Below are 16,925 nucleotides of genomic sequence, written 5' to 3' on the forward strand. Positions count from 1 at the left end.
GTGTATGTTTGTTATACCGAAAACACTAACAAATCTGCACTCAACTGTTTCCCTCTCTTTGAAACATTCCATTTTTCATTCTAATTTTGTTTCTCTACACTGACACACTAACCAACACCCACAGTAGAGAATTTACCCAAAAATTTAATATCTATTTTGAATCTCACTTCCTCTCTCACTCACTTTGGTTGGTATTTCCTTCCTCTGTTTTTTTTCTTCTTTTGTTGCAGTCTTTGGATCAAAAAGTGAATGTGAGAAGAAGCCTACAAGTTCAAGGATCTGTAGTGGATCATCAAAGCTTTGCCTTTGAGGAAGAACAATTGTCAACTCCGAGCTTGCTGCAAGATACAACAATTCCATTTCTACAAATGCTGCAACAAAGTGAAGAACCTTCTTCGTTTCTGTCCATCAAAGAACCAAACTTTCTAGCACTACTATCTCTCCAGACACTCGAAAAGCCTAATTGGGAAGTCGAAAACTACCTCCCACATGAAGTTCCAGAGTTTCACTCACCGATCCATTCTGAAACTAACAACCACTACTATCAGAATTCATATTTGGAAGGAGTCAGTGAAGCCATCTCAGGCCAAGAACTTCTGTTCAACCCACTTCAAAATACGAATCCAAGACGCAAACGGAAGAACAACAACATGGTAACATCGATGACCAGAGAAAAGAGAAAGAGAAGGAGAACAAAACCAACAAAAAACATAGAAGAGATGGAGAGTCAAAGGATGACACACATTGCAGTTGAACGAAACCGCAGACGCCAAATGAACGTTCATCTAAACTCACTCCGTTCCCTCATTCCATCTTCATACATCCAAAGGGTATAAAAACAAAACCCACAGATCAAAGTTTCAACCTTTATAACAATGTCCAACTCCTTAAAAAACCAAATTTTGTTGTTTTTGATAGGGAGACCAAGCGTCAATAGTAGGAGGAGCAATAGACTTTGTGAAGATCCTCGAGCAACACTTGCAAGCCCTTGAAGCCCAAAAGACAACTCAACAGAGTACTGATAGCAAAGATGAGATTCCAGAAGAAGATAACTACAGCAACAGTCTCAGGGACATATCGTCGAACACGTTGCGTGCGAGTAAAGAAGAAGAAGAAGAAGAAACAAGGGGACTCACAAAAATCGACGCCACAGTGATAGAGAGTCACGTAAATCTCAAAATCCAGTGCACTAGGAAACAAGGACAGCTTCTAAGATCAATCATTTTGCTAGAGAAACTCGGATTCACTGTTCTTCACCTCAACATCACATCTCCAACGAATACATCTGTCTCTTATTCCTTCAACCTCAAGGTACTTTAATCAAACTCACACAAAAGTACCCATTTTCCAAAATCGCCGACAATGTTGAAAAGTTTAAAACTTTTTTGTTTTGTTGGTTTTGTTAAAAAATTGTCGTCAGATGGACGATGACTGCAATTTGGGATCGGCCGATGAGATAAAGGCGGCGATTCGTCAGATATTCGACTGATTGATTTTAATTAACACTGAAACGTCCAAAAAGTAACGTTTTTTTTAGCGCAACTTCGTTTTCAAAAGAGTGGAAGAAAATTAAATTCGAAAATTTGGTCGTATGTAATTGGAATCTTCTCGGCATGGCACTTGACTTCGTTTTCAGGCTATTCACTCACTACATGAATTTGGGGTCCTACTTGGGGAATTGTGAGATGCATTTCAAGTTTGACCTCTCTGTCTCTTGTTGTAATCCATGATTATGATTTGTCTTTCTTTTTTGTTTTTGCTTTTGCCTCTCTCTCTCTCTCTCTTGGGGTTTGACTTTTGTTGGCTGGCTCTACTAAAAATATCTTAGATGGCATGGGTCTGAATGAGGCCCAAAGTTAAAAAGAAGCCCACATGCTTTTGTGTGCATATCTACAAACAAGGCTCATTCCCACAAGATGACTTTTTTTTTTTTTTATTAATTTAGAATTGAGTCCCTTATATTATAAAAAGAGCCAAAAAAACCCAAATTCTCATCTATCCAATGAAAACTCCAAGATCGTCTAAACGACCGCCACGTCAGCACTATCCTGATCGGGAAACCCAAAACGAGTGGTCGAATCGGCTTCGACTAGCCACACAGTGAAACAAACCATCTCCAACACTATCCCCAAAAACACTCTTCTTTAGATAATAACCTAATTGTGTATCTAATTTGTTTAGTTTCTGTGAGATTTGATTCTTCTTCTGAGGCCTCCTTTGTTGAGAAGCTCTCTCTCAAAAGCCATGGCTTCCTTTTCAGTCTCTTCTTCTTCGACCATCATCGATGCTAGAGCTCCTCCTTCTCGTCAACCCTCCTCCGCCTCCGCCTCTTCTCCGTCGTGTATTTCACTTCCCACGGTTCCTCCTCCTCCGATTCAGTCTCAGAACCGCGCCGCTAAAGCCACTGCTTACTGTTCGTTCATAAATCTGTAACCTTTATATTTTACTTTGATTTCCAAAAATTTCGAGTTTTTTTAGTTAAAAATGCAAACTTTTCCGAATTTTGAAGGTCGGAAGATTGTGAGGAACGTTGTGACGAGAGCTACTACTGAAGTTGGTGAAGCTCCTGCCACTACTACTACTACTACCGATGCGGATTCTACAGAGTTACCTGAAATCGTCAAGACTGCTCAACAAGCTGTAAAAACTCTTACTTTATCTTCAGTTCACTATAATGATTCTGCTTTCTGTGTACTGTCTCTGCTATGAACTGAATTTGATTGTTTGGATTGAAGTGGGAGAAAGTGGAGGACAAGTATGCTATTAGTTCTCTTGCCTTGGCTGGTGCCGTGGCTCTTTGGGGATCTACTGGAATGATTTCGGTGAGTAGAAGAAGATTCATTCCATCTTTGGAACCCTTAGTTTTAAGTTTCTTTTATAATTTGATTCCATAATTTGATTTTGTGAAACAGGCGATTGATAAGCTTCCATTGATTCCTGGTGTTTTCGAACTTGTAGGCATCGGTTACACAGGGGTGAGTTTCTTCTTCTTTCATCTTGTGTTTGTATAATTTGAATCGTTGCTAGGTTTTGGGTTCTATTAGAGAGAATTGTTTAGCTTTTGGTGAACTCCTTTTGAGGATTTAGATGATTCAGTCAGCATCACTTTGGGATTTAGGATTAGTCCTCTGATTTGAGAATTCGAACATATGCTTATTTAGTCTATTCATATTTAAATGATTCATCAGCATCACTTTGGGGTTTAGGATTAGTCCTCTAATTCGAGATGTGATCTAGTCTATATTCATATTTAGATGTAATATTACAATTGGATTGCTTTTTGCCTCTCATGAATGCTTTTGAATCTCAAGACTAGTTGTTAAGTTGCTTGTGTGATAGAACTTTAACATGTGGTGGTTTTTGGTTTTGGTTGCAGTGGTTCACTTACAAGAACTTGATCTTCAAACCAGACAGGTTAATCAATTCTCTAATAACCTGATATTATATATAATGCTTTAAGTCAGTCTGTCAGTGTTTGGTTTCATGGAGTATTGAGAAATGAGAATTAAGAAACTGAGATTCTCGAGGGAAATGGTTTGTTATGTGTTTCAGGGAAGCTCTGTTTCAGAAGGTCAAGAACACATACAAAGACATATTAGGGAGCAGCTAAATCAAAGGAGGAGGAAGAAGAAGAAGAGCCCTTTTTGAGGCCATTCATGAATTCGAATGAAGGATATCAAAAGAATCTAACAGAGATCCCACATCTTTCATTTGATCTTCCTTGTTGTAACTAAATAATTTTCGACCTCTCTCTCTATCTCTCTTTCTCTCTTTCTCTCTTTCATACGTATCTCTTTTCATTAGCTCAAAAATGTCATCCATTTATGTCAAGTGTTGTAAATTCCTCAAGACTATATATGAGATGTTGATTTCATTTTCCATGTTTCAAAACTTGATCTCCATCTTATATCCTCTCATGCATGGTCTGAACAAATTTCGTAAAATACATAATCACTTTCATGATGATCCCCATCAATGTTATGTATCTGTCAGTGTCTGTGTTTACATCTCCTACCTTAGGCTTAGCCGCTTAGCATAAAGAACAAAACCTTTTGTTGGACCAAAACATATTAAATATATTTATATGGGCCTTTATATTTCCGGTCCATTAGAGGAGTAAATAGCGCGTGTCGTGAACCTCACGGAGCGCGCGTTCCGATGTTCGAGAAGTTGTAGTCTGGATTCGCGGGTCCACTGATGGGGTTCTTCTAGTGTTACGAGACACGTGTCGGAAAACTGGTGGGATAGATGAACGATCTTATGTAGGTCCTACAGTATCAAGATATTATGACCGAATTGACAATTTTAACCTTTCAGGTAGCCCTTAAACTCGTGGTCTAGATGCGTAGAAGGTTGCGAACAAGTTGTGTTGGAGTTGGATAAGAGTGTAAATTGAATAAAAGCTTAAATCATCGAATCAGCCACTAATATGTCGACGTGTGGCAGTTTCTCTTGTAGCCTCGAAGTAAAATATAGTATTTATTTTGGAGGGGGGAACAAAAGAGTGGCTGAGATTTCTCTACTTCCGTAGGTTCTGGTCTCTCTCTTTTTTTTTTTCTTGATTGATCAAAAAAACACCAAATCACTACTTCTGCTTCTCGATTTCTTACTGTTTTCAAAATCAGATTTTTAAATGAGATCTTTATTGAATCCAAGCTGAGTTTGGTTTCTTCAATTGATTCATCTCTCTCTAAGGTACTTTATTTAATCTGAAGAATGTTTTTTTTTTGTGTGTATCATGTTCTTTCTGATTTCTTCAATTGATGAAAAAACCTTACTTGATTGTTTGTGTTTGTGTGTGGAGTTAGTTGAATTTCTAAAGAGAAGATCTGAAGTTGTGTGTATAGTTTGAGGAGGAGCTTTTAGTGAGAGTGATGGAGACAAATTCGTCTGGAGAAGATCTTGTTATTAAGGTAACTATATTGAAATTATTTGCGTTAGGTGTGGGAAAGAGATGGAAGAATTTATTAGTGAAGCTTTTGTGTGTGTGTGGATTATTAAATTAAAATCATAATAATTTAGACGAGGAAGCCATATAAGATAACAAAGCAACGTGAAAGGTGGACTGAGGAAGAACATAATAGATTCATTGAAGCTTTGAGGCTTTATGGTAGAGCATGGCAGAAGATTGAAGGTTGATTTTGATTTTGATTTTTTTTTACTTCCTTTATATTGCACAGGTTTTTCTTGTTTTGTTTCCTCAAAGTCAAGCTGATTTGCTTTTGTTTTTATTTGGACAGAACATGTAGCAACAAAAACTGCTGTTCAGATAAGAAGCCACGCTCAGAAATTCTTCACCAAGGTAAATTTTGAACTGCCTCTCTCTTCTCATCTTCATTGGTTTTATGGTTAAAAGACTTATTGAAGACAGGCAAGTTTTCTGCTTCTTTCGCTTTATTCACGAGGTATAGATTACGTATTAGAGTTACTAATGAGCAAATAAGTCGTTTAGAAATTTCTGTTTCAAAAGGTGAAACTAAATTTTAATATGTTTAGTGTTCCTTGTGATAAGCCATTGAGGGTAAACCATTTTCATATTCTGCGTCTTCCCTTAAAACTTGTTAGTGTCATTAGATGTTTGTTTTGAGGGTAACAAGAATACTCTCAACCTCTCTCAGGTAGAGAAAGAGGCCGAAGCTAAAGGTGTAGCTACGGGTCAAGCGCTAGACATAGCTATTCCTCCTCCACGGCCTAAACGAAAACCAAGCAATCCTTACCCTCGAAAGACGGGAAATGTAACTATCCCGATGTCAAAACCTGTTGTGAATCATGGAAAAGAGTCCCTTGGATCAGAAAAAGTGTTGCATCCTGAGGTGATTTTTTCATGGTCAATGACATCTTTTTCTAGTGTGTCATATATTGCTCCTCATGTATAATTGATACAGATGGTGTGTGCTCTGTTTTTAGATGGCCAATGAAGATCGACAACAATCAAAACCTAATGAGAATCTGCAGGAAGACAACTGTTCAGATTGTTTCACTCATCAGTCCCTTTCTGCTGCATCCTCCATGAATAAAAGTTGTATAGAGACATCAAACACAAGCGTTTTTCGGGAGTTCTTGCCTTCACGGGAAGAGGTAAAACCTTTCATGTTAATTAAATTTGATGTTTAAGAAGATTAGTACTTTTCTTGAAACCTTAATGTGGGGGAAGAACAGGTGAGTCAGAGTAAAGGGATAAGAAAGGACTCAAATTCAGAGAACCACTGTGATTTGAATGCAAAATCTTTGGAAAACGATGTGGTAAATAATGAGCAAGAGCCTCAGACTTATCCAAGGTGTATCCCTGTGCTAGTGCCAATGGGGAGCTCAATAACAAGTTCTCTTTCACATCCTTCTTCAGAGCCAGTTGAGAATAAGGCCCCCATCCAGTTGCAGGCGACTATCAATGGTTTCCTAACCATATTATGTCAACCCTTTTACATACACCGGCTCTTTATACTGCTGCAACTTTCGCCTCATTATTTTGGCCTCCTGATTCTGGTGGTAGCCCACCTGTTCAAGGGAACTCACCTCCGAATCTGGCTGCCATGGCTGCAGCCACTGTTGCAGCTGCTAGTGCTTGGTGGGCTGCTAATGGATTGCTACCTGTATGTGCTCCTTTTAGTTCTAGTTATCCTCCAACTACGTTTGGACCATCTGGTGATGTAGAGTACACAAAAACAAGCACTTTACAACATGATTCTGCACAGAGCCGAGAGAGGATAGATCAAGAACACTCTGAGGCATCGAAGGCTAGATCTTCATTGGACTCAGGGGAGATTGAAAATAAGAGTAAACCAGAATGTCATAAGCAGCCTTCTGCAACAGTTGAGACTGAGGGTTCAGATGAAGCAGGAGATAGAAAACAAGTTGACCGGTCTTCGTGTGGTTCAAACACTCCCTCGAGTAGTGATGATGTCGAAGCGGATGCATCAGAGAGGCAAGAGAATGACACCAATGGAGAGGTGAAAGAAATGAATGAAGACACTAATAATCCTCAAACTTCAGAGTCCAATGCACGCCGTAGTAGAACTAGCTCCAACTCTGTGTCTGACGAGGTACTTGGACTACAGATTAACTTCCTTCATTCAAATCCTTTTCTCATACTAGTTTTGTTGAAACCAAAATATTTGTACATTCAGGGTCGAATTGCCTTTCAAGCTCTCTTCTCCAGAGAGGTGTTACCGCAAAGTTTTACATATCGAGAAGAACACAGAGAGGAGGAGGAACAACAACAAAATAGATATCCAATGGCACTTGATCTTAACTTCGCAGCTCAGTTAACTCCAGTTGATGATCAAGGGTTTCTCGGAATCGGACTGGGTGCTTCAAAGCTGATATGTAGAGGAAGAACAGGTTTCAAACCTTATAAAAGATGTTCCATGGAAGCCAAAGAAGGTAGAATCCACAACACCAATCCTATCATTCATGTAGAACAGAAAGACCCCAAACGGATTCGGTTGGACACTCAATCTTTGACATGAAACTCTATTTTTGTATGTTTGTACTTCATTTCAATATCACTGTTACGTTTTCTTTTATCTGTTATGCCTTTTGTATTTCTTTCCTTGTCCATAGTCTTCCTGTAACATTTGACTCTGTATTATCAACAAATCATAAACTGTCTAACCTTCCTGTAACATTTGACTCTGTATCATATATCAACAAATCATAAAGCTGTAGACACGAAAGCATAGGAACAAACAATAATTACGAAAAAAAAAAAGCATTTGTTTTCAATTGTTAATGCTGAAAACAAAAACAAAAAAATCATTTTGGTTAGGTTCACAAACCACCCCAAAAAGATAAGCAAGGAGAAGAAGCTATAATGGTTTCTGATATAAGCCCACATTCAACTAGTTACTGGACAGTTTCAACACTAATTTTTCTCTTCAGCACATGGTAAGCTCACATGCTCTTGAACCCCTGGTTGCATATTCTAATTCCTTAAACGCCTTTTTGCCCACCATGTATGGACCATAGCGGAGATTTGCGGTAACTAATCGACTTGCGTTCTTCAGAATATAAACAGCCACTTCTTTCTGTATTGGTTTTCCTTCATAGGCTCTCCACTCAAAGGTTTTGAGATGGTACAAACATTCAGGAGCACAACTCGGCTGAATCCAGCAACCATTTTCAATTTCCTTACCTTCCAACTCGGTCTGTGATCAAATGATGTAGGAATACAACAGTGCAAATTAGATTAGACCTCTAAACCGGAAACCAAATATCAAATAAGCCTCGATGTAGGAATTTTTCACTCTTAGGGTAATTAATTGAAAGTACCTCTCCATCATCTTCAAACTTAAGAATCTCTAGTCTAGGGGAATGTTGGAGCAAATTTACAAGCAAATCCCACCAGTTGTTACAAAATCCGCGGAAATCCAAACACACAAGCTGAGAGAAAATGGTACCAATATGATACTGGATAATGACAAATCAAAAGTCACAAACGGTTTGCAAAGTGTGTTAGAACCAAATCAAACGAGACAAGTGTGAATTTACCTTAGAACCAAAGTGTGATAGAGAAAGACGTTTGACAGAGGTAAGAGACTTCAAAACATTCACTTCGCTGTGAAAAGCCTTAAGACTTGCCTTGACAAGCTCGGGCATATCACCAATCAATTTAACTTCACCATAGTCAATTTCAATATCCAACTCTTTCAAAGAACGAGAATGTATCACAAACAGCCTGTAATATTCATAATATTTCCAAATGGTTAAACTCTGAAGGGAAGGCACATTAATGGTAAAAGTCTCTACATTGTCGTCCTCAAAACTCCCCACTTCCAAATTTTTAATAACAGGGGAACCAGATATAAGCCTGACGAAAGATTCCTCGTCTGGGTACTTGACAGCTACAAGGCGCAACGTTTTAAGGGATTGAAAACTAACCCGAGAAGGAACTTCCAAAAGAATGACATTTCGGAGCTTCAAGGTCTCGAGTGTTTCACATCTAAACAGCCTACTCGGAAATCTTACAACACAACTGTCAAGGTTAAACGCTATACTCAGATCACGCACGAAACGATCAACTGCAAATCTGACCCATAACTCAATCTGCGAGTCGCTGCACTCACAATCTCTTTCGAGATGAAAACTTTCAAGAACTGGTGACTTATTCAACAGCAACGTCCCAAAGATGAAATCTGACGACAAAATGTGCGTCCTATCTATAAAGTTAAGCCTAGGCAACATTGTCCAAAGATACAGCCATCTTTTAGACAACATGCTTGTAGTCACGGCATCCGTGATTGACGCAAAGGACAATATTTTGATGAGCAAATCATCAGTCAACTGACTCAAGCTGTCCTCCATATATATATATATATATATATATATATATATTAACAAAGAACTCCAATTACGAAACTGACTTTGTAAACGAAGAATCGAGAGTAACCCTAACTTTTAGAAGCGGAGAAATTCCAGTAGAATCGCTCACTTCTCACACTCTATCGCAAGCAATTTCTGATTCCAAAATTAATTAAAAATTAACAATACTGTATGTAGCGTACACCCTCCAATTCCAAACTTGTAAACGAAGAATCGATAGGAACCCTAACCTCCAATTCCAAACTTGTAAAGGAAGGAGAAGGCTCCTCGCATCTTTATATATAATCTCTCGAGCACTTTGCTTTGATGGGCCTAAGCCCAAAATTGTGATGTTTCATTTTGTCAACTTCTTAAAAGTCAACAAAATTCATAATTCCAATACATTACCAAAATGTTTGTAGTACCTCTTTACTTGCAACTTTAATTTTTTTTAACAAGGTTTCCCAACAACATACATACAAACACTTGATTAAAAAGATCGGCTAATGGGTGCTACTTATTAAACGGGAACTAAACCGGTTTCTCTAGCTCGGACTTCTCAATTTCTGGTATTAACCAGCCACATCGAACATCTTCAACAATAAAGTATTCCTGTCCCCATCATAGTCGTCAATACATCTTTTTCAAACAATTCGCCATCTCATCCCTTCCCTTTGTGCAAGCCTATCAAGATAATACTAATAAGTAGCCAATTACGATGAGAGAGACAAGTTGATCTCTCAACTGATGCAGACTTTGTTATTCTCTTGTCTTTTATTGAGTTTTACTTTCCTATGATTATTGCTTTCTCAAGTGACTAGAGAAACTCCAATCCAAAATACTCAGTCTATTAGCTAATTAAGCAATCCATTCATCATTCCAGTACAATTAAAATCTAACCATATACTAACATACTCTTTTAAGAATATTCGGATTCCATATAGTAAAAGCATCGTGCGTGTTACATACTCTCTTAAGAACCACTCTCCAGCTTCATCTTCTATTTCCAGACTAGACTACAACCGCCTCTTGAATCAATCAGTTTCCCCATCTTCCTCCGCTGCTAACTTTCCATAAACACAAAACCTCCTGTGAGTTGAGTTATACAACAACAACAACATGACCACATGAGGCAAAACTACACTTTTCATAAATAATGACCTGATAATGGTGTGTCAGTTTCTGTAGCAATGCATCACGTACACTGCTTTTTCCATCACGTCTGGCCTTGCGTACCGGTGGAGTTTCCATCTGTTGTCTTCCCTGGGAGAAGGAACAAGAACGCAATGCCTAACTCCAGAAATCACCCTGCTGCGTCCTTGAATCCAATTGAAGCCAGAAGCTACAGCAGGAATCTGATGCGATCCAATGAACATCCACCGGCAGAACTCTTCCCTTGCGGAAAACACAACCTCATAATTATTGCTATTTTAAAAACACAACCTCATAATTATAAGTAACATAAGGCAGCTATCGTGAAAAATAATTAATTTTTAAAATAAATTTAAACAGAAAATATATTGTGGTAGTTTAGTTTTTTAGTTTTGAGTTTTTAACGAGTAAAACAATCTTTTTTTTTTTAAACAATCTATATTCTCATTATATTTTTTTAAAAAAACAATCCAAAAGTTAGTTATAACGTTTGGTAACAAAGGTCAACTAATAATAATGAACTGGTACAACAAGTGTCTTTAAGCCGATTTAGTGTATGATAGTCACTGTTACCAAACGGTAGTCCTATCCTAGCATCGTAACGGAACGGGAGAGTCCCACCGTTCCCAAGTTTTATGCTGTGAAGAGAACGAAACCTTTAGATCTGACATATTCAGTAGTTTTTAATCTTTCATTCGCGACAAATCAAACAATACATGTATTATACGGATACGTAAGTCCGTAAGGGTAATAAAACTATATAGTAAAATATTTAATTAAAAAAATGATCAAAACAAGAGATTAGCGTTTTGGAGTAAAATTAGGAGAGCTCGAGGTCCAATGGTGCAAAGTGTTAGCTATTCAACGGACCATTAGTCTCCTATTCCCCAACTTCTATAATCTATCTCCGCCCTCCATTTTTCCATTATACCTCTTACGATCTCAACACGTGGCATATCTGTTTCGCGCTCTTTTACTCTTTATGTCCAAAATCCAATTTATATCTTTTAATAACCCAAAAATAGTTTAGGAAACCAAGTGATTTCTCTAAGTTTCTAACAAAAACAACTGTGCACACGCTTGTCGATATTCAATTTTTTTTTTGTCACAATTCCCAAAGAAATAAATAAAATTCATAATTCCCAAGTCCCACAAATGTAGCTTTTGATGCATTGATCTTAAATATTCTTTTTAAACATTTATACAAAACATCTTTTTTACTCATTGATTGTTCTTGCCCAAAACCTGAAATGCCTCCTCTGTTTCTTCCTTCTTCTTCTTCTTCTTCCTCTGCTCTGTTTTTACTTCTTCTCCTTCTCTTAACCCTCCAAACCCTAACCTCAATCTCTCTCTCTCAGCCGGACACTCTCCGTTCACCGGAAAAGTGCGGAAACTTCTCAGTCTCTTTCCCTTTCCACCTCTTATCCTCCTCCTCGTCCGTCGCTTTTCGACTCTCCTGCACAAACTCCTCCACTCTATATCTTCACATAAACCACCAAAGTTACCGGATCATCGAGTTCTTCACAGACGGTCTCCTCGTAGACTTCCCTTCATCTCCTTCTTGTCGCCAATTCAACGACTTACGATCTTTCCCTTTCTCCGCAAATCAGTTCTTCTCCATCTCTTTAGAAAACGTGATCGGTCTTTACGACTGCGAAGATTCTTCTCTCTGTAAAGCCGGCTGCGAAACCAACGATCTCTTTGGTTGTGACGGAAGAGAAGAAGACGAAACCTCCGGTGGAGATATCGGATGTTGCTACCCTCTGTCTGATCACAGCGCGTGGCGTGCAGGTGATGATTTCTCTGTTTTTAGTAAATACGGATGCAGAGGATTTTCTTCGTGGGTTGTTCCAAGAGGGACCAACAGAGGTATGCGAGGAGTTAAATTAGAGTGGGGGATTCCGAAAAACTCTTCCGAGGCTACTTGCGATCGTGAGGCTCGAACTATTAACGCTACGGCTATTGAAGGAAGTGTTCGATGTGTGTGCCGTGATGGCTTCGTGGGCGATGGCTTCGTCCATGGAACCGGTTGCTTAAAATGTAAGCTTTTTTCTTCTCCTTTTTCATGTTTACGTGTATGATACAGTACTTTTCAAGCAACCTTATTTCACTATTCTAAACAACAAATAAATGATTTGTTACTCTTTGAATAATAGTAATTCATTAGGTTTGGTTTGGTTCGGTTCGCTAAGTAACTCAGTTTGCCCTAGTTTGAATAGACGAGTGTTTCTTGAATCACAAGCAACTTACTTGATTTACTGTTATTGCAGCTTGTTACAAAGACGGAAAGGAATTATATGGAGACAAATGTGAGATCAAGAAACACAAGGGAGAGAAACTCACCGTTTTAGCAGGTAATTACGATACTCTCAAGTCTCATCTGAATAAATTCATAATTTCTTTGAACCAAAATTCTTGCTAACATCATTAGTCATATATATATGCAGGAGTTTTAGCTCCTCTGTTCATACTGGGCTCACTGTTAGCACTCTTCTGCCTCCTTAAACGTCCGGTAACAACTCATACAGATCAACAGTTCGATATCTCTACAGCAACTACAACTACTAGTGTTTCCTTCCGCAAAGGTTACAACAAGACTCGTCTCTTCACATACCGTGAGCTAGAAGAAGCCACTAAAGGGTTTCAAGATTCACATAAACTCACACAAGGCAAAACCGGAACTATCTACTCAGGCAATCTAACAAACGGCACACGAGTGATCGTCCACAAGGTTCTCTGCGAAAACCAGATTGAGTTCATGGAGATTTCGTCTCAGATAGATCATCTGTCCGCGGTTTTGCATAGAAACCTCGCGAGAATCATAGGGTTCTGTATGGATATTGGATATAACCCACTCGTTGTTTACGAGTATCCCGTAAACGGATTGCTTGGAGACCGGTTACATCTAGGGCTTGATTGGTGCAAGAGAGTTAACATTGTAGCTGAAGTAGCTGGTTTACTCGCTTTACTTCAATACGAGAACTATCCACCGATCCTACACAACAACATTGCCTCTGGTTACATCTTCTTAGACGAAGATTTCCAAGCTAAAGTCACAGGTTTTGGTTTACAAAGGAAACAGAGGATTGATACTAGTATGTACGATTTCGCTGTTTTGCTTCTAGAGATCGTGACTGGTTTAAAGCAGAGAGAAGAGACAGTGACTCAATCGTTACAGAGGATTAGAAGCGGTAAGCTTGAAGAGATCGTGGATCCTTCAATGTATTTTCATGAGCAGCCTGTGGCGTTTAGAGAACAGATTGGTTTAGTAGCTGATATCGCGACTCGGTGCGTTTTGTTTGGTGGTGATGGTAAATTTGGAATGGTTGATGCAGCTAGAGAGCTGTTGCAGATCGCTGGAAACAGCGGTTGCGATAAGAAAAGAGATGGAATTGAGGAAACGTTTTCGAATTCGAGTTTGCTTCAGATGATATCTATGTCTCCTGATTCTATCTATCTCCCTAAGACCTAAAAAAAACAGAGGAAATTAATTAAGGTTTTTTTTTTTTTTTTTTTCAAAGTATGTAAAATTTTAAAACGTTTTGCTTGAGAGTAAAGAAACGTTTGTGTTCTTTCAATTAAGAGATCGTGTTCTGCTAAAAAATAATCGTGACTAGGATTGGTACTCACGATTATAACAACGTGCAGGCAAAAGAGTAAGAAGAAAACACCAAAAACAAGTAGTACAATGTTTTGTTTTGTTTTTCCCATTTTTAAACAAATTATATAAATCTAGTTTTTAGAGAAAAAAAGAAAAAAAAAAATTGAAAGGTTGAGAAAGTATATCTCTGGTATCATTAAATTCGATTTTGACTAAATCTTGATGCTATTATTAAACTATGGTTTCTCCTGTATATATATACGTAGCTCTGTTTTTTGCAGAAACTTACATTTGTTTTTGTCCCTTCGAAGATCTAAAGGTAATCTCTGATTGTTTCCAAATGCTCTGTTTCGTCTTCACGATCATTAAGTATTGTTAAACTTATGCGATCGATGTGATCACAGATGAGTGAAGAAACGTATGAAGAGACTCAGGAATCAAGTCAATCTCCTCGTCCTGTTCCAAAACTGAACGAGAGGATTCTCTCAACTCTATCCAGGAGATCTGTAGCTGCACATCCATGGCACGACCTTGAGATCGGTCCTGATGCTCCATTGGTCTTCAATGTGGTATGTCTCTCACCTTACATAATTCGGATAAGAGTATCTTTCTCTCTATTGGTCTATTAACGTGAGAGCCTCTCTGGTCAGGTGGTTGAGATCACAAAAGGAAGCAAAGTGAAATATGAACTCGACAAAAAGACCGGTCTTATCAAGGTATGTGAAAACCTCAGAGCATGTGATCTTCATTTTTATTAACTGTTCTGATTGATGACATTGAATTCGATCTCAGGTTGACCGGATCTTGTACTCGTCAGTTGTCTATCCACACAACTACGGATTCATCCCCCGGACATTGTGTGAAGACAACGATCCCCTTGATGTTCTTGTCCTTATGCAGGTAAAGTGTGTGTGTTTATCACAACCAAACACAAATTTAATTTTCATCAAGCACCACATTGTATTTTGACCTAATTTAGCTTCTGATTCGTGTAGGAACCAGTGCTTCCAGGTTGTTTTCTCCGTGCTAGAGCCATTGGATTAATGCCCATGATTGATCAGGTTTCTCCTCTCAATTCCCTCACCCATTGCATTAATGTTTCTTATTTCTCACAAATACATTAGATAGAGATCATCTAAAAGGGAGGTTTAGAATCTGTCAAACTTGCAATCCAAGAAGTCTCAAAAAAAATCCAAAATCAGAGCTTGATCTAAAAGTTTTGATGTTGGTAATAACGGTGAGAATTTCCAGGGTGAGAAAGATGACAAGATCATCGCAGTGTGTGCTGATGATCCAGAGTACAAACATTTCACAGACATCAAACAACTCGCTCCTCATCGTCTCTCTGAAATCCGCCGTTTCTTCGAAGACTGTAAGATCGTCCTTCATTCTTTGATGATCACATCTCCAATTAAATCAAAAAAATTAGGACCAAACTAAGAAAAGAACCTTACAAATCGCGCTTGGTTATTATATATATAGACAAGAAGAACGAGAACAAGAAGGTGGCTGTGAACGATTTCTTGCCATCAGAGACTGCACATGAAGCAATCCAGTACTCCATGTAAGACTTTCACCGAACCATAAACCCTAATAAAGTCACAAACTTCGTTTGAAAAAATTGGAGTCAGTAAACGTATCTGCATTGTTTGTGAAAACTACAGGGATCTATACGCTGAGTATATTCTCCACACCTTGAGGAGATGAACAGCAACAACAAAAACAATGTTTTTGTTTACACGGAAGAGATGATTATTATTGGCAGCATCCGCATATACATATCTTAATTATTTTACATATTCATAATCGTATGATCGGCTTTTGCAGTTTTTTTTTTTTTTTTTTTTTTTTTTTTTTTTTTTTTTTTTTTTTTTTTTTTTTNAATTTTGTTCAATTGTATAATTTGAAACGGATATATATAATGCAGTTTTGCCTAATCTCTTTGACATTTTACATGTTGTTTTAACTCGTCCACTAAATGGCCTTAAGAAGCTACATTAGGCCCAGATACAATAAATAGGCCATACCACTAAAACTATCTCATATAAAAATGATTAGAATCTACATAAATAACAAGTGTAGACGACAAAACAAAAACCAATTGTATATGATGAACCGACACGTGCTAGAGTCGATGTATTTCTTATTATAAACCAAAAAAAAAAAAATCCTTGAGGAAAGATCTCTGTACACTAGATTAAAGTACAGTGAATAGATACAGGTTAAGCAAAATATTGTGATAGTGTGGATCCAAATAGAGAAAGCGACTAAACATGAGTAGCATATATTTAGACAGAGAATGGGCTTTTTGGATTTTATCATATCTATGTAACTTATTTATTTTGGGCCTCACTTTTTTTCCATTCTTCTTCTTTGTAAGGGACCACACTACTACTACTACTACTAATGAGTAAATGTGCTCTAATTTATACTCCCCTATTTAAAAAAAATTAACTGTAATCAACTAAATGATTCTGTAAGATATGGTTCGACATGTGTACGTATGAATAATTTATACATAATAAAATAAATATAGAAAATTGATGCAAATAGAGTTATGAAGATTTAAGAGTGTGAACAGTAAAATGAATGTGAATATATAAGAGCTGCAGGGGAAGCTGACTTTTCCTGCTAACACCGCAGGAGCAGAGCCCTTTATAGTTAGTTCCAGAGATGGATGGAGTCAATTTAATATTACATCATAATATTTTCTTCTTTTCATTTCTTTGTTTGGCAAATCACACATTATAATATTATCTTCGTAAGTGGAATAGTATAAAGTTACAATTTATAAGATATAAAAAGTCATGAAATATATAGAAGAATCCCAAGTTTTGCAAACAAAAACCTCCGATCCAAATCAAAATGGTGTCTT

General features: G+C 37.8%; 5 protein-coding genes and 1 pseudogene across 5 annotated transcripts; 5 read left to right on the forward strand and 1 right to left on the reverse strand.

The window, feature by feature from the left end:
- Positions 64 to 1,614, forward strand: LOC104784448 (transcription factor bHLH70-like). The gene is made up of 3 exons (XM_010509473.2): positions 64 to 830; positions 919 to 1,311; positions 1,421 to 1,614. The coding sequence occupies exons 1-3, from the start codon at positions 369 to 371 to the stop codon at positions 1,487 to 1,489; spliced, it is 924 nt and encodes a 307-aa protein (XP_010507775.2). The 5' UTR covers positions 64 to 368; the 3' UTR covers positions 1,490 to 1,614.
- Positions 2,076 to 3,881, forward strand: LOC104783266 (protein CURVATURE THYLAKOID 1B, chloroplastic). The gene is made up of 6 exons (XM_010508396.1): positions 2,076 to 2,413; positions 2,510 to 2,640; positions 2,736 to 2,822; positions 2,913 to 2,975; positions 3,377 to 3,414; positions 3,553 to 3,881. Exons 1-6 carry the CDS (start codon positions 2,245 to 2,247, stop codon positions 3,608 to 3,610), a joined length of 546 nt encoding a protein of 181 aa, XP_010506698.1. The 5' UTR covers positions 2,076 to 2,244; the 3' UTR covers positions 3,611 to 3,881.
- LOC104783267 lies at positions 4,510 to 7,624 on the forward strand (annotated as a pseudogene).
- LOC104784449 (F-box/FBD/LRR-repeat protein At5g56420-like) lies at positions 7,875 to 9,180 on the reverse strand. Its single transcript, XM_010509474.1, has 3 exons — positions 8,488 to 9,180; positions 8,269 to 8,406; positions 7,875 to 8,144 (listed from the first exon to the last, which is right to left on the reverse strand). The coding sequence occupies exons 1-3, from the start codon at positions 9,178 to 9,180 to the stop codon at positions 7,875 to 7,877; spliced, it is 1,101 nt and encodes a 366-aa protein (XP_010507776.1).
- LOC104783268 (probably inactive receptor-like protein kinase At2g46850) lies at positions 11,679 to 13,933 on the forward strand. Its single transcript, XM_010508397.2, has 3 exons — positions 11,679 to 12,489; positions 12,720 to 12,803; positions 12,897 to 13,933. Exons 1-3 carry the CDS (start codon positions 11,700 to 11,702, stop codon positions 13,919 to 13,921), a joined length of 1,899 nt encoding a protein of 632 aa, XP_010506699.1. The 5' UTR covers positions 11,679 to 11,699; the 3' UTR covers positions 13,922 to 13,933.
- On the forward strand, positions 14,287 to 15,872 carry LOC104783269 (soluble inorganic pyrophosphatase 3-like). Its single transcript, XM_010508398.1, has 8 exons — positions 14,287 to 14,369; positions 14,455 to 14,619; positions 14,701 to 14,766; positions 14,843 to 14,950; positions 15,046 to 15,111; positions 15,302 to 15,422; positions 15,533 to 15,614; positions 15,715 to 15,872. The coding sequence occupies exons 1-8, from the start codon at positions 14,289 to 14,291 to the stop codon at positions 15,755 to 15,757; spliced, it is 732 nt and encodes a 243-aa protein (XP_010506700.1). The 5' UTR covers positions 14,287 to 14,288; the 3' UTR covers positions 15,758 to 15,872.

The sequence above is a fragment of the Camelina sativa genome, chromosome 4, assembly GCF_000633955.1.
Source record: "Camelina sativa cultivar DH55 chromosome 4, Cs, whole genome shotgun sequence".
NCBI lineage: Eukaryota > Viridiplantae > Streptophyta > Magnoliopsida > Brassicales > Brassicaceae > Camelina > Camelina sativa.